General features: G+C 40.9%; 1 protein-coding gene across 1 annotated transcript in view; it reads right to left on the reverse strand.

Moving 5' to 3' along the window:
• Hmgcll1 (3-hydroxymethyl-3-methylglutaryl-CoA lyase like 1) overlaps window positions 1-23,024 on the reverse strand; it is a 71,927-nt gene that overhangs the window by 48,274 nt on the left and 629 nt on the right. The window contains exons 2-4 of the mRNA XM_023704832.1: window positions 12,974-13,122; window positions 4,543-4,606; window positions 1,885-2,073 (exon numbers count right to left, since the gene is read on the reverse strand). Of these exons, the coding sequence (XP_023560600.1) occupies window positions 1,885-2,073; window positions 4,543-4,606; window positions 12,974-13,122 (402 nt within the window). The remainder of the gene's footprint in view (window positions 1-1,884; window positions 2,074-4,542; window positions 4,607-12,973; window positions 13,123-23,024) is intronic.

Raw genomic sequence — 23,024 nt, forward strand, 5'->3', positions numbered from 1 at the left:
TCCTGCCCAGGTGCTGCTGCATCAGCTCACTGCATTCTCTCTGCAGGGAGGCCCTTGTGCATGTCCTGCCTCGTTCTTGCGTTTTATTTGCACTCAAACGTTGTCTGAGACAGGTGTGTGTTTTGAGAAATTCATTGTTTCAGGGTTTTGCCTTTGTAAGGACAGAATGAGTGTGCTTGCCTGAGCCTGTCTGGCCAAGGTGAGTCCTGCCACACTGCTGCTCAGCATGAACAAGTGAATGGCAGACATGAGAGGCGCTGCTGGCAGAACAGGACACACTGCTGGCCGATGGTGTCCAGTAAGCAGAAGGAAGACAACGCAGCACGAGGCTAGAGCCGTGTTCCTGTGCCAGATCCCCACCGAGCACACAGAGCTCCGGGGGCCACCCAGAGAGGTGGCCGTGCACGAAGTCCACACACACCCAGCAAGTGCTGCGCTGGCTGCTGTGCACCGCGTGCTGCACACTGTTGCATGGGCCTGACTTTCACATGACAGGTTTGTCCACAGCAGGCACACAGACAGAGGTACACTGGGACAGCATAGCAGGCCTGCCGTGCTAGAGGAGGGTGGTTTTCAACCCCACGGCCACCTTGTGAGCTCACTGCAGAGCACCAGTAGCTGAAACTCCAAGCTGTGGCAGAAGCTGCCCTTCCTCAGGCAAGCCTGCCTTTCCACGAATGCCACGCGAGGTGCCAGCGTTGCTTCATGCCTGGCCATTTTTCAAAAGCTACATGGAGCCCAGAAGAGATGTAGGTCCAGATTTCGCACAGTTGCCCTGCGAGCAGGAGAATGTAACTATATCCGTTAAATGGAACGTCTGCTACAAAACTAAAAACATCCACACAAAGAAATAGCGGGGCTCAGGGCAGAGCTCAGGACCACTTCCGGAGCCTGCTGAGGAAAACTTCACAAGTTATAACTACACTTCAGACTCCTGAAGAGGGACTTTTCCCTATTTCTTTTGGAAACTAGAGTAGCTAGGGAGGGACATTATAAAACTAATGCTCAAAAGACCTGATAACATCTTCTCCTCTTGGAATCCACAGAATGTCCCTAGCTTGCCTTGAGGCCATGTGAGGCTTTATGCACGTATGTTACAAGCGCGACACAAGCTTTGTGCAGCTCAGCCTTCCCACATTTTCTGGCAGCTGCCATGCGATTCTCCATTGCAGGCCCTAACACTAACTCAGAGCCTCACCTGAGGGCCTTCAGAGTGTCTCCCTAGTTGTCAACACCTGGATTTCCAAGGACATCAAATGGATCTATTGTTAACTAAGTTTTAATTTTTAGAAATCACATAAAATACTATGTATAACTATTCATTTACATAAATGCATCTATAATATTACAATTTATTAAGTAATTCTTAACTCTCTGATAGGCTAAATTTATCATACAATAGAATATACTTATCAAAACACAAAGTGTGTTTGTAACATCGAAGCAAAATTTCAGCTGTTGAAATGGGATCAAAGCGGCCAATGTGAGGAAGAACTTGACACCACGTCTTCCCTCTCCACAAGGACTGTCATGGAGCAGGACCTTAACAGGAGCACCGTCCCACAGTACAGCAGCATACGCCACTGCTTCCCTTCCTCAGATTCCGTTGGGCTTCAGTCTAGTAAAGCTCCTGGCTGAGGCCGCAGGGCTTGACTCAGACCTCTATCCGGGCTAATGCTTTAACATTAACAAAATTACAGGTTTTTATTAAGTAAAAGTGACACTAACGAGAGGCTTCTGCTGCCCTAAAACACGTAGAATTTGTAAATAAACTTCCTGAATTTCTGAAATGTTTAATATTATATCAACAACATTTTAATACACTGAAGTTCTCAACTTGTCTATACGCTGAATAAGGAGATGCAGACAACGAACACGGACTACCTGCAGGGCCATGAGGATGTTCGCCAGGGCTTGTCCATACGTGTCGTGACAGTGCACCACGAGTGCAGCGGGTGGGATTTCCTTCAGGACGCTTTCCAGCACTCTCCTCACGCTTCCGGGGGTGCCCACGCCGGTCGTGTCTCCCAGGGCTACCTCATAGCAGCCCATGCCGTACAGTCTCTTCGCCACCTGCCAAGCAAGGCGTTGGTGAGATGCAGACTCAGACTCTCGTTCCTCAACACATACCTTCTAGGTGTAAAAAGGACAACCAAATAAATCTTAGGAGTGGAAACCATGGACTCATTTTCTAGTTCTTTCCCTCATTCATTAAATCCTAATCTAAAAAATACCTGAATGAAATCACTCACCATAAATGTTCAAGTTTACCCCAGAGTCACATCTATTTAAGAGCTATCTGTCCCCTTGTGAAATGTAAGCTTTGTGTCCAGTGTGGGTGGCCTTACTCCTCGCCACTCTAATCAAACAGAAGCAGTATTTACTTTGGAAGTGATCCGGCCGGAGGCACCAGCTCACAGGTTGAGCAATGCCACTAAGAACAGTTGCCATTGGTAGAGTCCATCGATTTCCTGACCTGGTTTTCCTGGTTCATTAGTGGGTGCCTCTACGTAAGGGCCTTCCAACCTGATGGTCAGTGAGCACGAGGGATGCGTGAGCTCCTGTCTGCCAGAAGAGGCCTGGATTCTGTTCCTGGTTATGCCAGCCAGGAGATACCGGGTACTATGTACGTGTCTAATACATAGAACATAGACAGTGAAACATCCTCATTAGGCATGTTTTCTAAGGTTTAATAATTTTACTTTTGTTAAAAAAAAAAGATAATCGAAGCAATGTTAATGGTATACCTACGTGTGTATTTGAAACAAGAAGGTGTAAAGGCTGGAGAGATAGCTCATCGGACTAAGCACCTGCTTTGGCAAACAGGAACCAGTGTTGGATCCCCAGTCTGCATGCCATGCTGGCCCTTTCTCCAAGTTTGCTGTTGATGACTGAGTCCAGGCTTGGCGGTGCACGCCTGTAATCCCAGTGCTGGGGAGGCGGAAAACAGGAGGATCACTACGAGTCTGAGCTGCGTAGTGAGACCTTATACTAAATACATAAAATGAAAATAATAATAATAATTAACAATAATAATAATAAAAGAATGTATAAAAGCCATTGCATACCAACTCTGGCCCCCACTCATTCACTCATTCACTTCACATGCACTTCTCTAGTGCTCCTGCTTCTATGCCACGCATGATCTAGGTATGGAGATGTAGCACAAAATCAAATATGGATACTCATATGCTGTTACAGACTGGAGTCCAGTGAGAGCAGGTTTTATTCAGCCCCACTGAGAAATACACAAATATGAATTCTGGAACAAAGAAATACGGTTCTATGAGCAAACAGCAACTGGAATTGAGCTAGATCTGTCAAAGAGCAAGGGTCCAAGTGACAACTGAAGATGACAGTGAAGTTGCTGAGAATGAGGTGAGGTTTGAGAGGCACTGCATGAAGAATATCAAATACCAAGGTCAGTAGGCTTCAGGCAGCTGGAACAGGAAATGCAATAGCGTTCCATGGAGGGAAAATCAAACATGAAGGTCAGTGTGGTCAGAAAGAAAAGCCCACTGGGGAGAAAATATAAGAGGAGGCTAAAGCCTTGAAAACCGTAATCATAGACTGATGAAAATAGGCTTTACAGAAAAGACAGTAATTTCACCACAAAATACATTGGCAAAGCACAAAGAGTCCATTTACGATGGCTACAGATCGTGAATCAGCTATATCCAGTTGGCAGATCAGGAATAGAATACATAGGCCAGCGGGGCAGAACAGGTGTGGAGGGAGAAGGGCAGGGACTTTGGGCAGAGATGGAAGCAGCTGCGTGGCCTGAAGCTGTAAGCTGCGACAGACATCCCTGGGGGTCCAGGCTAGTGCCCGAGCCTTGGGGTCTCTTGCAAGGGACACACTAGCCAGCCTGAGGCTTGCAACCACACAGCACATCCAGCTCTGTGTGCAGGGCGCTGTGGGGATGACTTAGCTGTCAGCAGACACATCCACAGTTGGTTCCCAGAGCCTAAATGAATGCACAGGTAGGAGTGGCTCTAGCTGAGCAGGAGTTTAGGGGGAGCCCCCATCAAAGCCTGCCTTTCCCTCAATGCGGGAGGGATACTTTTCACTCTCCATGGATGTCCAACAGTTTGAAGCACAGCCTCATCCTCAACTTGGGTGCTCGCTGCTTCGTGCTCTGGTGTAGATCAGCATGCACTCTGTGGAGGGGCACAGCCAGGGCTGCCCCCAGCACCCCAGGCCAAGTCCACATATAGGCAGAGAACTGCGGGACGCCTGACGGAGAGTGAAGGCCACTCATTGCCTGACGGCCAGTAAAGAGCAGGGCCTTTCATCCTCTGCAAAGCTCAACAACTAAAACAAGACTTAGCTCTCACTTTGAAATTTTATAGGTGAAATAGAAGAGTTTGGTGCCAACATAAAGCAATTAGTTAAAAGAACAAACTTGTCTTTGGGTGCAGTTTCCCATTCCACAACTTTCTTTACTCTGCTCTGCAGAACCAATAAATAGTAAGAGAAACACTTTTCAAATTAATGTGCATTACTTTAGCATCAACCAAAAGGGTTGGAGATGTATCTTACTTGCGTCACTTTCTGCGGAGCAATGCTTCCTTCATATGGACAGCCCAGGGCACAAGACACATACCTAAATTTAAAATAGAGCTATATAAGTATGTATCTGGTAGACAAATCACTCTTACCTTCTGTTTTATGAAAATGAAGCAATAAAATGCATCAAGAAAATGTTCTTGTTGTAGTTATTCCATATTATTTTATTGCAGACAAAACAAAAACAGCTTAGGTACATTTTGAATCAGTTTACGTGTTTGTTTTTCTAATGGCTGCAACTTGATGACATGCTATTTGGTGGCCAATGGAGACAAAGCGAAAGGCACTTTTCCTTGTGAGGTTGTTTATACCATGGAAACATGCCAACATTCATTCAGTTTTATTTAAATAACTCTATGCATTCAACTATTAAATGTAAAAGTCTTAAGGATTACTCATAGAACCAGGTAAAATGCTGGTTCGGTTTTTTCTGTTTCCATCCAGATGCTTCACTTCATTTAGGCAGTCAGTAATCACCCAGCGCTCCAAGAACTGAGCGTGGCTTCAGAGGCACCCGTCTCCCTCTCACGAGTTTGCTTAAATCATTCTAAATGGAAGAGTGTCTGAGGCATTTAAAAGGCTCCAAATAAAGATAGTTGAGGCTTCTTCAGCAGCTCATGCCCATAAAAAAGTCGAACCTTTTCTGCAGACAATGATCCCTTTCCATTTTAAACTGTTATGCTTTAGGGCAAGCCTGTTTTAGCTATTTTCAGCTCATCACCAATCCTATTTCATTAAACTTTGCTTAATGTTTTTACAACGCCAGTATTGAAGTAATGCATCTGGAGGGCAGGAGCGAATCAGCCATGTGAGAAAGGAGGGGCAGTGGGAAGGAGGCTGGAGCCTGCATTCTGGGAGCCCAGATAGAAAGCATTTTGCATAACAAGGGCCCTTGGATGTCAGCCACCAAGGAGCCTGCACCTCGAATGGTCTCAGAACCATTCTGCTCAGAATCCATGGACACCTTCTGCCCAGGACAGGAAGGCAGGAAGTGCTCAGGGTGCAGTCTGACCTGGTTGACTTGACTGATCCACAAAGCCCTGCAGGCTTTGGGTAACTGCACTGAGCTAAGGCTACAGGGGACCATTTGCAGGAAAGAGACATTGCCCATACTTCATGAAGCTTAGGAAACTTCCTTTTAAAGCTAAGCCATGTAGAGCTGGCCAGCCAGTGAAAGCTGATGAAGCACGTAGAACTTCCTAACGTCAAAAGCCTTGCACTGAAGAAATTGCTCACTAATGTGTGGGGTGCAATCTCTTTTGGAAACTTAAAAGAAGACAGTTTCTAAATTACTATAGGTGACAACAGAGGAAGATATGGATAAAATGAGCACTCTAGATTCATGAGGGACCTGGGAAAATTGGGATCTCAGCTCCTTTTCAATATGAGTATTAATCTTTATAAGCAAGATATGACTGATGTACAATATGATAACCTACAACGTTTTTCTAAAAGAAAACCGATTATCTATAACAGCTTAATCATTAATCTGCATTTGCTCCCTGTTTTCATCACAGTCTTTTCCATTTTACTTTTTCTGGAAACTTGAGAAGTGCAACAGATACAGCTCAGGGGCACCGCTCTCGCATTTTATGACCCCTTAAACAACAGTGGCACGGTTTCATTGGGCTCGTAGGGTGAACAGGAAAACCAGCTCACTGAGCATTCTTCAGGTCAGACACTCGCAAAGTAACCATTAGCCAGGATCGAATCATGCTCAAACAGCCGCCTTACTGGACAGTTGCTCGGTTTACACTTTGACATGTAAAGCTGCTCACCTTTTGGTTTATATTCTGCTCCATAAGAGTTTAAATGTGAAGCTATGGCCTCCCAGCAATGATTTCTGTCTTAAATTGACATCCACAAAGAGAATGAGTTTACTTACCGCTCATGTAAATTCATTGTAGAGAAGCTGACATTTACTTTAGACAAAACCTAATAAATCCTAAATCTCTTAAAGGGTATGGGAGAGTACTATTTCACACCTTAAGACACTATAATTTAAAAAGATTCTGACAAACCAACTGTTATTTCTTTCAGTATTTACCCTTTTAGAAAAGAAGAGAAAATAATTGACCATAGGCTTGTATTTTTCTTTGTTGTCCTAACTTTTTAAATTGAGACAAATAATAATAAAACAACCTAGGTTTTTAAAAATATATGACAAATGAGCTACATCTTGAAAAGCTAAGTGCAGTATACTCTTATTTCACTGCTCACGCACACAGGAACAGAGCAGTCAGCAACCCCTGCTTCGCCTTCATTGATGTGGCCTGGGATCTTCATAGACTGTGTGTCAGACATTCTGGAAGGTTCTAAGCTTCTATAACAACATGCACATTTGTATATAATAGAGATGTTTGGGGGAACAATTGAGCAACAGCCATCATAATGCTAAGGAAAAATAAGTCCATATAAAAGTTATTATTTTTTGTAAAAATTTAAAGGGCTTTAATGAGCATTTATAAGATGTGCACTGTATTGCGACTTTAAATCTGACAGCAGATGACTTGGATGTTCTGGACAACGCTTGTGCCCTGGGCACGGCTGGACCTGCAGACTTGCCAAAGCGTCAGAGCTACGGCGTTTCCCCAAGTGGTACTGAGGGCTCAGGACGCGTGACGGTAAGTGCCGATCTCCAGATTGCGCAGAACAGTGCACTCTCATGAAACTCTACAAAAATGTGGGCGAGGATGGAGCCACTGTAATTTCAAGTGCATGAATAGCTGACGAGCTCACACACTGAACTGTTGCATTTCTTAAAATGGGTACTATTCCGGGAAATCCTGACAAAATCTGCATGAAAATCATATTTGTGTGTAGCAGAATCCTACAATATGTTTCAATGATTTGATTGGCTGCGAGTTGATTCTATCCAATCATATGCTTTTGTAGCTTTCATGTCAAAGCCTGAAAAATAAACATTTCTTTAATGATGGAGTAGTATTAATTGTCAAACTGTGAGTTTGAAGTGAATTTTAGATTTTTATTTGCTCAACTTTATATATTCTTTTTTATAAGAGAAAGTTAATGAGTTAACTTTATATAATTTATATTTTCATCTCTCTTTCAAAGTTAGTAAAAACCACACAAATGTTCTATTTTCTTTCAAGTTTTCTTGTAGTCTTACTTTACTAAAATTGATTTTACCTTTTAAACACATTATGAAATAAAATTGGCTTTTCATTTTTTTCTTTTTGCTTTAAAATATAAGAGAAAGAAAACAAATTACTTATATTTGAATTTAGAAAATTAAGAGCATATCTCCATTTTTGATTGTGATTATGTGTATTTTGTCTTAAAAATAAACACCTTTTATTTTGTGCTTACAAAAATACATATTCTCAGCTTTTAAATTTCTTTTGAAACTCCTCATGACACTTACCCATCTTAATTACAAAAGTAGTTTCGTGACTCCTCTTGGAGACCTACTATGGGGAAAGGGTCCTGGAGTTTAAAAAGGAAAGACAGCGGTATTGCCCTCGCTCTGGCACAGTCTGGCTCTGCTGTCCAGGCGATCCGACTCTGCTCTAGTGCTTTCTAATGTTTGCACTCAAAGCTGATGTGTCTTTCAATTAACTACCATTCCTCCCACTACGAACGCGGCCCACCTCAGCCAAAGGAGGTGCTAGGGAGACCTAAATCACTCTCAGCACTCGGCTTTCTTTTGCAAATCCTACGTACTCACTTAAAGTAAGGGGTATGTCTATCCTATCTGCATATTAAAAAATAATATTCAGTCAGCTGATGTGCCCCTTTCTTCATTAATCGGGAGCGCAAGCCAAAGCCCCGTCATGGCACCTGCTGAGGTCGCAGTTGGTCCAAGAAGCGGGCATGAACCAGGCAGGATTTCCGTCTTCTCCCTCCACCTGACTCTCTCGCTTCCAAGAGCCTCCTTCCTTCTCCACTCCTGCTTTCTGACGTTCTTTCCTATCTTTGATTGAAAGTGGCTTCGTATATTTCAAGTACTGGAACTAATTTGAAATTCTGTGATCGTTCCCTTGAGTGACTGGTTTGTGTTCCATTTTTAAATCCCGAGAGATGCTTGCCCTGCCTGTAACCAGGACGTGGGGGCTTGGGAGCAGACAGCTCGCGCTGGAGAAACGCAGCTCCTGCAGGAAGGAAGCTTCGGGGAGGCAGAAGGAGGCCAGCGTCCGGGCATGCCGGCGCTTGCAGGGGTGATCGCCTCGAGGTGGGGCTCAGAACTGAGCCAGCTTCCGGAGCGCGCTACGCAGTGCCCGACCTGCTGCGCGGCGCTCTGGCGCTGGGCGGACGAGGCGGGAGGGCAGCGGGGCGGCCGGGCTTCGCGCAGCGGCTGGGACGAGGGCTCGCGTTCCACTCGGCCACTCTGCTTAAGGTGCCATGGACAGCTTTTCTTTCAAGAAAAGTAGTGCACTTTAAAAAATAGATTTGCAAGTCACATGAGATTATTCCTTTCTAAAAGTTATGATGACTTTTAAAAATCAATTTATTAAGAATGTGATCAAGAGGTAATTGTATTTAGAGGCCCGCGTGTTAACAAGACGGTTAGTCCCAGGTTCGCACGATCACTGCTTGTGCCGCAATCCTACTATACAACCCCAGGCTTGTGCTGCAATCCTATTGTATAATCCCAGGCTTGTGCCACAATCTTATTTTATAACCCCAGGCTTGTGCCGCAGTCCTATTGTACAGCCTTAGGCTTCTGCTGCAGCCCTGTTGTGCAACCCCAGGCCTGTGCTGCAGTCCTATTGTACAGCCCCAGGCTAATAATCATCAGTGACATCAATGAGAGATCACTGTTTCGGGTGTGGTCAAAATGTTCAGTGATAATTAACTTTGAACATTTTATTAAAGGCACGTTGCTGTTAGCCCCTCTTCAGTACTCTTCCCTGCTGCCAGCTCACCTTGCCTCTTTCTGAAGTGGTGCTGGGGGTCCTTGTCAGGGCTTATTGATTTGAAATTTTGCCTTCCATAGGCTTCGAGGGACAGCTGGAAGTCACATAGTGGCAGACCCAGTGAAGAACGTGGGTGAGGACACACTGATGTTTTGTTTGATAGATGCTGTCATATGAGAAGTGGTGTGTGACACATCGCGGGGAAAGATGACCTCATCTGCCTGCTCTGCGGGGTGCTGTCTATGCACACAATGTTCTACCATTTCCAATGGCTCTAATAATTTACCGTGTTCACTGAAATGTTCCTGATACAAACTCAGCCAGTACAATTCGATGAAAGTCCCAAAGCACATCACCCTGATGCTCAATCTCAAGTGATGCATTTTATTTTATTTTTTGTACCAGGAATTGAACTCAAGATCTTGTACTTGCCAGGCAGGTGCTCGTGCCACTGAGCTATCTCCCCAGCTGATGCACTTTTTCTTGTCTACAGGGCCTCACTGCACAGACAGGTCTCGCTGTGATCCTGCTGTTTTCAGGCTTCCAAGCACTGGGATTATAGGTGAGCGCCACCGTGCCCAGTCTCAGTCGCCCATTTAGCGCACCCCGGAGCAGGGCCAGCATGGCAGGGATAGAACCTGGTCCCTGTGCCTGCCAAAACAGGTGCTTCAGTCTGCAGAGCTGTCTGGCTGACCCCTTGCTGCACTTTTTCTGCAGGAGGAGAACGGGGTGATTTCCATCAAGAACTCTGAAACTTGGTCTCAGAATCATAACTGGTCCCAAGACTCATACTTAGGAAGATATTTCTTAAAAAAGCCATAATCTTCTATTTCCTCAATATCCACCCTGTAGACCCAGACAGAATCATGCCCCATAGGGTGCAGAAGTCCATTTGCAGAGTGAGCCAATGGAAATATTTTGCTGCTGCATACAAAAGAATAACTGAAAAACTGCTTTTGGATGCCTCTCATTCTCCTGTGTTTAATTGTTGGCCCTATTTGGTGGGTTCTTTCCATTCTCATTCATGGAGCTGTGGTCATTTTGATCCCTCTCTAGAATACCTTTTAGTAGTCTGTGTAGGCTTGGCTTTGTCATCATGAAATTCTTTAGTTGTTCTTTTTGCATGGAAATATTTCACTTCTGCATTATACTTGAAAGAGAGTTTTGCAGGCTATATCAGTCTGGGTTGGAATTTGTTTTCTTGCAAGACTTGAAGTACTTTGCTCCATGCTCTTCTTGACTTGATGGTTTGTGAAGAGAAATCTGCTCTTATTCTGATGGGTTTTCCTCTAAATGTGACAGGACCATACAGCAACTTCTCTTGCCTTCTGGATTATGCTCTGTTATTTCCTATATGCTACATCTGGAGGTATTAGAATATTTTGAGTTTGTATACCTGGAAAATATTTTACTTTTAGTTTTCAAAGGTATGTTTGCTAAATATAAAATTCAGTGAGGCCAGATTATTTCTTTTTCTTTCAGTCCTTTGAATTAGTCTAGCTTCTTACACACTTAGTCTTTTTTTTCTTTTTAATGTGAAATAACATGCTATTTAATTTTGATCTTTCAGAGCTAATTTTTTATATGTGTATGCTTTAATGATTTTTTTCTTTACAATAAGTTTTGGACAATTTCATTTTTGTGTATCTTGGTATAATTTTATTCAAATTTCTTGTGCAAAAGTTTCATTTTTCTTGGAAATGTGCTATAATTTCAACTAAATTCAGAAACTTTAAATCTTTAAATAGTGTTTGCCTACCCCTTTCTACTTTGAGGATTCTAATTATATGAATATAAGTTTCTTGATTTTGGCATAGAGTATATTATATGACTGATCTGTAAATTATTTTTTGTTTACTTTTCTCAAAAGTATGTTATTTTAATGAGCAGTAATATAAACATTGAAACAGGAACATCCTAAAACATTTAACAAAGAAAATTATTGTTATTATCATCATTATTATTATTATTATTTTGAATTTAGGACAGGGTCTACAGGGTCTCACTGCATAGATTGGACTGGTAGAGATACAAAGAAAATTATTAAATGTAGATAGTTTTTAAGTTAAATTTTCTTGTTCAAATGAATAAACAACTATGGAAAATAGTAATAGTGGTAATAAATATAAAGTATAAAAGAAAAATTTTAGAGCACTTAATTGAAAGATTTTCATTAGAATTGGAATTCAAAGTTATTTAATTTCTTTCATTTGAAGTTTAATCATAATTATACCTTTACTTTATATAACTATTATCTTTCTTATTATAATAAAAATTATCCAAACCTAAAAATGGTAACAAATCTAACATTATATAGTACAATTATATAGCAGATTATTTAATATTTTTCCATTTATTTTATTTTATTAATTTTATTGAGAAATAGCAATGAGACAGTTTCAAAACTGATTAGTAAGACAGTTTCAATAAGTAATACTTTGCATATTGTTGTCTTTGTAGTGGTTATTCATAGAACAAGATGAAGACATGATATCTTGTCCAAACACTATTAGTACAAGTCTTCTCATTGAATTAAGAGAAAGTAGCTGTACATCTAGCCTAACTATTCTGCATACACAGATACAAAATGGTCCTGCATTTGTATCCCCTTTTTTGTTTAGTTTTGTCAGAGATGGGTATTCTCTTGCCATTTAAATACTATAGGTGTGTGAATTCAGCAAAATAATCCAATACAGTTCAGTAGTCCACAATAGCAATGGGTTATCTGTAGGACTGGCAATGTCAGAAGTTGTTGACTTGAGCCCTTTACAGCTGAACATATTAATATGGCTTTACTTTTTATACTTCATTTTTATACTTTTCGGCTGGATGGTTAAGACCAAGAAAAAAAAAGCAAGATCTATATAACAGAAATGTTGTTTTTGTGTCTTCCAAGCTCTGTCAATTCTTCACTTTTATTTTGGACAATTTTTACTGTTATATTCACTTAAGTTTGTAAATAATTCATTTACAATGTGCAATCTAAAAAAAAAATAAATGAATAAAAAGCCATAATCTGTAGAAGCAAGATCACACAACTCCAGTGAAATACACTCTTCTTTTTTTCTTTTTTCTTTCTTTCTTTTCTGTTTTTACTTTTTTGTTGTTGTTGTTGTTCCCAGGTATCAAACTCAGGACCTTGTGCTTGCCAGGCCAGTGCTTATGACACTGAGCCATCTCTCCGGCTCCGAAATACACTTTTCTTGTTCTGCGATTTATGGCACACTTTAAATCACGCCTTCTTGCATCTGTAGCTCACAGTTGACGGACCAGTTGCTACATGCCGCACTCTCTTGCTAGCGTGACAGCTCCTAGTGCCGATGTCTACCCCTCAAGCAAGTGGCTGTAGGCAGGAGCAACCCCTGCACTCCAATCCTGCCTCGCATAGTGATTTCCCTAATAGGTAAAATACAAAAGGTCTGCGATAAGTGTATGTTTTAGGAATGGTCGAAGGAGAAAAGACATTTCATAAGTAAGCTTTAACAGAAAATGTTAATGGAAGAGCATGTGTGGGCTTTCCTAAGTACCCTCGTGCTGGGATGTTCATTTGGCTTGCAGATTGAATGACCTCTTCAAATTTTCCCATACTTTCTTCGATGGAGCAGTTAATATTCTTCTTGCTAAAGGACTCGGAGGCGGCACCAAACACTGATATCTCAGTGGCTCCAGCACCAACCTGAAAGAAAATTTAAAGCCAAATGCTGAAAATTTCAAGTGTAATTAGAGAACATTACTCTACAAAAGGCAGGCTTATGTTCAGAACTTGCCTGTTTTTAGACACTATCTTAATAGATCAGACTGGTCTTGAAATTACTATGTAATCCAGGCAGGCCTTGAACTCACAGCGATCCTCCTGCCTTAGCCTGCCAAATTGTGGACTTACAGGTGTGCACCACTCTACTTGGCTGTATTTGCCTAAAATTTAAAATTATAACCTTCTAATTTTGCCACATAAATGTTTTCAAAATGGAAATAATTCCAAAACTATAATATTCTTCCATTATAGAAAGCACAGAAAATACAGTGACACTATTCCAATTTAGTTTTGACTTTTAATGTATTAGCATCATAAATACTTTAACTCTAATTGTAGAAAATACTTGCACTCCAGAAAAACCTTTATTTTCAAGACAACATTATTTTCAAGCCACTTGCTAGCATGGAGGTTGGTAACTGCTGCTTTCCTTCTCTCCCTAGGGTCCAACAGGAAAACGGTTGTCCAGCTTTCCTTTAGCTTTGCTGGGTACCTCTCTCCCCAGCTTCTGTTGCTTCGTAGCCTCGCAGCTTCAGCCATGCTCAATGCCTGTGCCTCCCACACTCCTGCCAATATTTAAATCCAGATACAAATCTAGCTGATTTTCCAGCTCACCCCTTTGTCTCTGGTGGCTGGTCTTCAAAGGCCTTCAGCTTGATTTTTGAGGTTTTCTGTTATTTATCTATAGGAGTTTGCCTGGGTTTCCTAGATCCCTGTCCCTGATGCATTACCAATAACACAACAAAAATTATTTTGTCATCGTTCCTCCAACATTTAGAAACAACATTGGTTTCTATGTCTCTATCCAAATAATTTTTGCACCTTAAAAATAAAATTATGTTCATTCTACTAACTGTCAGTACTGTTACTAGAATCTTCCGTGGCATTTCTGTCGTCCACGCACAACCTCAAAGCTAAGTTCCGTGGTGCCCCTGTATAGGCGAGCCTGCCGCAGCACTCGTGCGTCATTAGCTGGCACCGCCTGCAGTTAGCGTGGGTGACGGAGCTGGCACACGCCTGCAGTTAGCGTGGGTGACGGAGCAGTGTTTGAGCCAACCTTTGCTCCGTGCCCCTGCTCAGCCTCCAAACCATCAGGCGGATGTCCTCCTGATGTCTTCGCAAAGACACTGGCATACTGTTCTGTGTCAGGATGGATAAGGGCAGTAGTGGCATGTTCTTAAACTGCCTCTTTCTTTATAATACAAAAAATTACATTCAATCAAATAGAGTTGAGCTGTTCTAATATCATGTACACTAGCAAATAATCCGAACAGCCTCCCCTGATAGCAACTTTATCTAAAGAGAAGTGAAACATATTAATGCTAAAAATGACTACTATACACATTTGCCATAAACACACCTAAGCATAATACTTTTTAGCATAATACTGTAAATTTTTGGTTAGCTTTATCATTTTTCTTGCAAATGTAATCTTAAAAACTATTATTTATACCATAGAAATGTTTAAATCATACAGAATCAGAAGAAACGAGGACTTGAAATATTTCCTTCCAAGCTCTTCTTTACTTGACACTTTGTGTTGCGAAGTCTGCAGTGACTCTGATGGGCTTTCCTTTATGTGTGCTCTTTTTCTTTTCTCTGCTTTCAATATTCCTTTCTTGTGCTGAATTTCTAAGATCTTGATTATTATAAGTCTTGGTGTAGATTTATTTTGGTTATGACTGATTGGAGTTGTTCAAGCCTCACTCCCTGTATGCCAGATCCTTTTTCCATGCTTGGAAATTTGTTTTTATTCTGCAAGTAGTGTTTTATGTCATTTGTGTTGACACCTGCTTTTTGCTTGACACCTAATAGTCTAATACTGTTTTTCTTTCTATCATCTTGCAGCTGTCAAATTGTTATTTCCTGGCCCTGTGTTATTTTGAAGAGATCTTTCCTTTCATGATTGCCAGGTATAATGCTGTCTTCAAGGTCTGAAAGTCTATCTTCAGTTTTGTTCAAGCAGTTCTTCGAGCTTTCAATGGAATTTTAATTTCCTGATTATCTGTTTGAATCTGCTTTATGCATTCTAATTCTTTCCTATATTGTTCATTTAACATTTCCATCATTTTCCTATTTTTCTCTATTTTTTAATCTATATATTCTTTAGATATGATGAACAATACTTTCACAATTGTTGTCATGACTTACTTTTTACGTGAGAGATTATTTCTGATCTGGTTTTCTCTATAGTCATGTGTAGTTGTTTCTTTACATTATTTTGCTATCATTTCAGAAATTTCAGGTGTCTGACTTCTAATTTCTTCTATGTGAATGTCTCCTGGACTTGCTCTGGGTGGGCTGGAGGTCTGAGATTGCATTTTTCTCCTTCAACTTGTCATTTTCTATTTCATTGTTTTAAAATTTTATGTTCTGTGATGATACTTGTTTTTGTGCTAGGCAGCTCTATCACCAGTACAAGGCCTCTCCAGGAAAAGTCTATGCTTCAGGGATGTCTTCTATGTATAGGAAAATCTTTCCATTTAATTTAGAGTGGGATGCTGGTTTCTTTTTGACCCAGTCCCAAGTCACTTCCAGTTTGTCTCAATAGGGCTATGGTGAGGTTATTACACCAGAATTTCTCAGTATTGTTACACAAGGGAGAACAACTGATTACCACAGATATGACATCCTAGCCACAGTAGGACAATTAGCAATATTGATAGCATCAGGAATAACTTAGAAATTGAGAAACTGTGGGATCCATTGATTTTGTACTCTAGACCATAGGAACAAAGCCTATAGTTATATGATAGAACTGCTCATAAATTCGGAGTTTGTCCACAAAGTGTTTCCCCTTGTTAGAGTGGATTTGCCCTGTGCTGTGAAAATTTAGGGAGGATGGTATTTAAGATAAAGTTAACTGGAAAGTAAGTAGAAACAAGGCTGAAGACGAAGGACAGTCATGCAAGATATCGGAAACTGGAGAAGGGGATAGAAAGAATATTTAGTGGATTACCTCAGCTTGGTCTCAGGGTTTGAGGGATGGGATTAGACCAAGAAAAGCAAAGAAAGAAGGAAAAAGAAAAAATAAGAGAAAGGTGAATGAAAAGAATGTAAGATAGGGCTGGTGAGATGGCTCAGTGGTCTAAAGCACCTACTTAGAACAAGCTTAGTAAAGCACAGGGACCGCGGTTCAATCCCCCAGCACCACATGCCAGCCAGCCCCGCCCCCTGGTGGGCTGAGCTGGCCACATACACACAAATAAATAAATTTTTTTAAAAAAGAATGTAAGATAAAATGAAACGAAATAAGATTACAAAGGAGGCTCCGTCCTGCTCACCAGCTTTTATTCCATTCATCTTTGTCCTCAGGAAAAGTGCTGTCCTCTAGCTCACCTCCAGCTGGCTCACAGCTCTGGCTTCTCCCTTCTGCCAGCCTTGCTGCCCATCGTGTGCAGCCTAGTCTGGGTGCTCCTATGGGGCTGTTGTCCCCTAGTGGCCTGCTCCTGAGGTGCAGGGGAATGGGCCAGCTTCCTTTATTCCCCTGGACAAGCTGGGTGCTGAGTCTCAGGTACTTCCAGTGCTCGCTGCCTGCACTGTGGTGTTTACTTCAACCTGACAAACTCCGTCTATGACAAACCAACAGCCAACATCAGGCTAAAAGGACAAAAACTGAAAGCTTTTGATCTAAAATCAGGAACAAGACAAGGAGGTCCACTATCACCACTATATTCAATACAGTTATGGAAACATCTAGAGAAATTAGGTAAGAGAGAGAAATAAAAGCAATAAGGATAAGAAATGAAAAGGTGAAAGTATTGTTATGTTCAGATGACATGATACTTTACATAAAGGGCACAAAATCTTCACCAAAGACTTTTAGATATAATAACCAAATTAAATAGCATAGCTTGATACAAAATCAGTACTCAAAAACAAACAGCATACCTATACACAACAAATTCACTGAGTGAAAAATTAGAGTAAACACACTTTTCACAATCCAATTAAAAATGAATACTTAGGAATGAATCTAACAAAGGAAGGAAAAGATCTCTACATTTAAAATTACAGTACTCTGAAAAAAGAGATCAAAGAAGATTTTAGAAAAATGGAAAGATATTTCTTGCTCATGGATAGGAAAAACCAACACTGTGAAAATTGCCACAGTCACAAAACTGTTATAACGATTCAATGCAATCCTGATCAAAATAACATTAACATATCTCACAGATCTGGATTAAACCTTTTAAATTTATTTGGAAAGGGAAGAGATCTAGAATAGCAAAGGTAATCCTGGTCAAGAGAGGCAAGGCAGGGGGCATCGCAATCCCTAACTTGTAATTGTACTTAAAAGCTACTGTGGTAAAATCAGCATGATCTGGCAAAAGACAGACTTCAGGATCAAAGGAACAGACTAGAAGACACAGATACAACTTCAAACACACTCAGTGACCTTACCTTTGACAAAGGGGCCAAACAGGTTCACTGGAAGAAAGATAAACTCTTTAGTAATTGATGTTGGAAAATCTGGCTTTCCACAGGCCAAAGACTAAAATTAGACCAATGTCTATCACTTTTGTATTTAATAATTGGAATGGGAATACAATTTAATATAAAACACATGACTTATGAGGATGTTGTGTAATAATCACCTAGCGAGTCATACACAATCAGATTGCAGGAAATCTGCCCACACTTTACAGACCAAAAGAACTGAGCTGAGCTGCTAGATCCCAAGGCAATACCCTGCATGAGCCCAGCTGAAGACCTAGGTCACATAACAATACCCTGCACAAGTCCAGTCAGAGGCCAAGAGCCACAACAATATCTCATACAGGCCCGTTTCAAAGATCTGCACTGGGAAGGCCCAAAGGTCAGGGTGGAAGCTGGAAAACCTGTGTCAGCGAGACGAAAGATTGGGGCCAGCAAGGTGAGGGCCCAGGTGAATACACTAGAAACGTGAAACAATACTCAAGGCAAGGACCAGAACCTTCCTGAAAAGTCCCACGGCCATCCTCAGTAACAGTTAGGTCCTGAGATTCTCCAATGATGAGAACAGTTCAGTCTGCTTCAGGAAACCCAGGAGATTGTGCCGTAGCTCAGGAACGAGCTCCTGACAAGCACAAGGTCCTGCGTATTATTCCTTGTAAAAAAGTGAATAAATAAAATAAGCCACCATGACCAGCTTCTCCAGGACACCATCCTCCCATCAGGAGCCAGGAATCAATGCTCAAATTAAGGACCAGAACTCCCCCAAAGTGAATTGTACACTATCTCAGTGACAAGGTCCTGAAATCCTTCAAAAAGCACAACCACATTTATATCAGGAAAACCAGCACAACAATGTTCTCCTGGACAACTAACAACTCCGTGACAGCTTCCATAGTTCCCAACAGTTCCTCCTCCTCATCCTCCTTGTCCTTTTCCTCATCCTCCTTCTCTTCCACTTCTTCTCCTCCTTCTCCTCCTCCTCCTTCTTCATCATCTTCTTCTTCAGTTCCTTCTCTTATGCTCCCCAAAACAATCCTTAGGTGGGTCTCCCACACACAGTACCACGCTAGTTTATTTCAGCTGGGTGTTACAAGTTGAGCAACAGTTGTCAATCCATCTCAAGCACCATGCATTAAACTAATGTCAAAGTGGATCAAATATCTAAATATTAAAACAAAAACACTAAATCTACTTGAAGACAAAGTAGGTAGAAATCTTGAAGACCGAGGCATACTCAGAGTTCATGAGCAAAAACAAAACAATAAGGGAAGTTTTCAAACAATCAACAACTGGGATCTCATCTTATTGAAAAGGTTTTGCACATCAAAAGAAAACCATGAAAAGGACTTGACCCAGAGCCCAGGCCTGGCATGTGAGTGAGACCACCTGGAGCCTGCTGGATCCTCATTTGACTCAGGCCTGGTGTGGAACCTTTCAGCAGAACTCCCTGCAAAGAGGCTAGAGGCAAGACCCACCCAGATGATTCAGGAGCAGAACATCTTGCCAGAGTGGCACAGAGGATTCACTTCCAAGGGCTGCAGCAAGAAGTGGAGCACAGCAGCCAGATCCAAGCCACACCCACCTGGAGGAATCGGAACTCCGTAGATCTGGACCTGGTGCTAAGCTAATAACTCTGTCTAAGCTCTACACCAAACATCAGAAGACAGTGGTATACAAAATGACAAAGAGAAGGAACAAAATGCAGTCTCAGTCCCTGAGTTCACCCAGAACAAATGCAGAAGACACTAGCATAGAAGAAATGGGAAAACACACACCTGAAATCCCTGGAATAATAGCGTTGGAAGTAAAGAAACAACTGCAGAAAGGTACAGGGGAAATCAGATCAGAAATAATTTCTGAAGTAAAAAAAGAATTATTAACTATAATCAAAGAAGTACTAAGTGCTTCTAAAGAAGACACAGATAAAAAATAGAGCAGAATATAAAAATGATAGAATCCTTGAATAAGCAATATAGGTAAGAAATAGCATACATGAAGCAGATTCAAAGTGATATACAGGAAATTAAAACCTCAATCACAAGCTGGCAAAACCATTTGTAGGAAAGTGAAAATAGACTTTCAGGCCTTAAAGATGTCATCGCAGCTAGTGAAAAGGTAAAAAATGATCTCTTAAAAACAACTAGAATGCAGGAAAAAAATAATTTTTTTTAGTGAGAAGGAATGAGTCAATACAAATGATATAAAAAATATGGGCAGAAATAATAGCAGAAAACTTCCCAAATATGGGGAAACAATCTGATATTCAGGTAACTGAAGCATATAGAACTCCAAATAGCATCAACCCAGTTAAAACCACACCCAGACATATAATAATCCAGATCCCAGAAATTCAGCACAGGAGCAGTATACTAAAAGCCACTAAAGAAAAGAAACAGATCACATTTAAAGGAAAACCCATCAGAATAACAGCAGATTTCTCTTCACAAGCCATGAAGTCAAGAAGAGCGTGGAACAAAGTATTTCAAGTCTTGCAAGAAAACAAATTCCAACCCAGACTGATATACCCTGCAAAACTCTCTTTCAAGTATAATGGAGAGGTGAAATACTTCCACGGCAAAGAACAACTTAAGAATTTCATGATGACAAAGCTAAGCCTATACAGACTACTAAATGATGTTCTAGAGAGGGAGCAACATGACCACAGCTCCATGAATGAGAAGGGAAAGAACCCACCAAGTAGAGCAAACAATGAAACACAGGAGAATAAGAGGTATACAAAAGTAGTCTTTCAGTTATTCTTTTGTATACAGCAGCAAAATATTTCCATCAGTACACTTTAAAAATGCACTTCCCCTGAACGCTATGGATCATGATTCCATCTGGGTCTACAGGGTGGATTTCAAGTAAATAGCAGTAGCATTGTCCTGCAAATAACACCTGGCCACCAGTGAGTGTCATGGAGAAAGACAGACAGAGAGAGAGAGAGAGAGAGAGAGAGAGAGAGAGAGAGAGAGAGAGCAAGCAAGCCATGAAAAACTTATGAACTGGGAGAAAGGAAACCCATGCATTGTGAAAAAATTTATCCAACTGGCCCATAGACAAAGAACTACTATCTAGAACATGTAAAGAATGTAAAAAGAATCAGGTCCCCCAAATTCAAAGACCCAATCCAGAAATGGGCATCTGAGATGAATACATATTTCTCAGATGAAGAAACACAAAGAAAATTAGATATGTAAAAATGTTCAACATGTTTGGTCATTTTCAACTGAGATTATATCTCACCCCAGAAAGAATGGCTGTCATCAAGTCAACCAATAACAAATGCTGGATGTGCTGTGGGGGAAAGGAACCGTGCTTCACTGTTGCTGGGAATGCACACTGGTACAACCACTATTGAAATAATTGTGGCGATTCCTCAAAATCTAGCATTGGACATCCCATCAAGACCATCTATTCCCCTCCTGGGTATTTTTCCAGAAGAATAGAAAATATCTTATCACACAGATATATGTGCCCTTGTATTTGTAGCAGCACAATTTGTAATAGCTAAATCTTGGAAACAAACCAAATGCTGACCAACTGAGGAATGAATAGAAAGATGCGTTTTTATGCAATGGAGTACTACTCGCCTATAAAGAAAGATAAACTTGAGGCTTTTACAGGTAAATGGAAGTAACTGGAAACCATACTCATAAGTAAAATAAACCAGACTTGCATGCATATATACATTGTCTCCCTAGTGTAAGAAACTGGAAGAGTAAATAAAAAATCAAAAGCACAATAGACAGTGTGAAAGGGAAAGAAACAGCTCAAAAAAAAGAATAACTGGAATAAGGAAAAGAAGAAAAGAAAGTAGGAGAAAACATATATATATATATGTTGAGATAACTGTACTACTAATTTCTAATATTTCATTGACAGAAGTTAGTGCTCATATTGTTTGATAAATGCTACATGTCTGTGTCTTTTTAATCTGAGCACTGACTTTGAAGATAACAACATGCAATATAATCACCATTACTTATTCCCTAAAAGTAAAAATGGAGAAGGAAACTAGAAAAGAAATAGAGCAGTGAGAGGCAGATTCGATGAGGGATGTTAGCCTCGCCTAAAGGGAGGAAGACAAGCAAAGGCATGCGACGAATCGCGAAAGTTCATCTATTTCAATAATATCGTGGCACTAGTGATTGAGAAATGTTTAAATTGCACTCCATATTACTTAAGAGGCGCACACAAAATATACTTTCAAAAACCCTCATCAAAATCCAGAGCTGCACTTCTCTGTTTTGACCTTTGAATGGCTAACCTGGAAGAGACGTAGGTGAGCCTTCAGGCCTCAGCACTGCTTGAGGGACCCAGTGCCGGGCGTGCTGGCTGGTATAACTACTCAGCACTTAGGTGGAACGGGCTCGAGCTATATTCTATACCACTGTAACTTTCTAAGATCTTTAAGGTAATGAACAGATACCAATTCAATTACTACTGTGCTCTCTCTCAAGTAAATATTTGTTTACAAGAAGATAATAAATCAAAACAAGAGACAAGAAAGAATGTCATAGGATTGTCCTGCTACAATGTTGTATATGGTTAGATTTCTAAAGTTCTGTGTAAAAATTTTTAACTGTTTATTTCTATTTTTAGTATTTATTTTAATTTATTTATTTATTTTTAATTTTTTCCCATTCTGTATGGATCTAAAGTTTAGTATATCAACAACTGGTGGAAAATACCTGTTCCATGTTATGTCTAAGGCGTTTGATATTCAGCCAGACACTGATGTTAAGCTCAACAGCCTGTTTTAGGGTAATAATACCATTAGGCTTCTCGAATGAAGGATTTTTTTCTTTTTTTGGCTGGCTCAGGGTGCCTTAAGGGCTGGTCTGGTAAGGACTGACCATCTAGGGTGGAACCGCAGTATCCTGAGCCTCACTTCTTTGCTTAAGCAGGCACTTAAACAACTGAGCTAATGGGCAGGCTCCTAAGCTTCTCTTCTGGAGGGTTAACAACCTAAGTTTGCAGACCAAAAATCAGAGAAAAAGAAGGGCTACAAGGACAGCCAACATTGTGGTCCTTGCCCTTCAAGGTCAGTGAGGGCTCAGGACATAAGAAAATCTGTACTGTAAAATCCTGTAAACTCAGTCATGTCCCAAATTTTTCTGATCAAGGAGATAATGGGGCCAAAGAGGAAAGTGATTGATGATGTAGAGTGTGCCTAAGGAGAGTCACATGGAGAGACAACATTCTCTCAGGCTCCCACAGAGAGCACATTGGCCAAGCAATGGCCGTGACTCATCCACATGGCTGACACTGACAAAAGATCTACAAAATGCAGTTCAGGGTTTCAGGGTAAATCCTGAGGGGATTTGACTGACCTTGTCAGATACAACAATTGTTATATAGGTCTTGTTATATAGGTCTTGTTT

Source organism: Octodon degus, unplaced genomic scaffold (genome assembly GCF_000260255.1).
Source record: "Octodon degus isolate 3935 unplaced genomic scaffold, OctDeg1.0 scaffold00205, whole genome shotgun sequence".
NCBI classification, from domain to species: Eukaryota; Metazoa; Chordata; class Mammalia; order Rodentia; family Octodontidae; genus Octodon; species Octodon degus.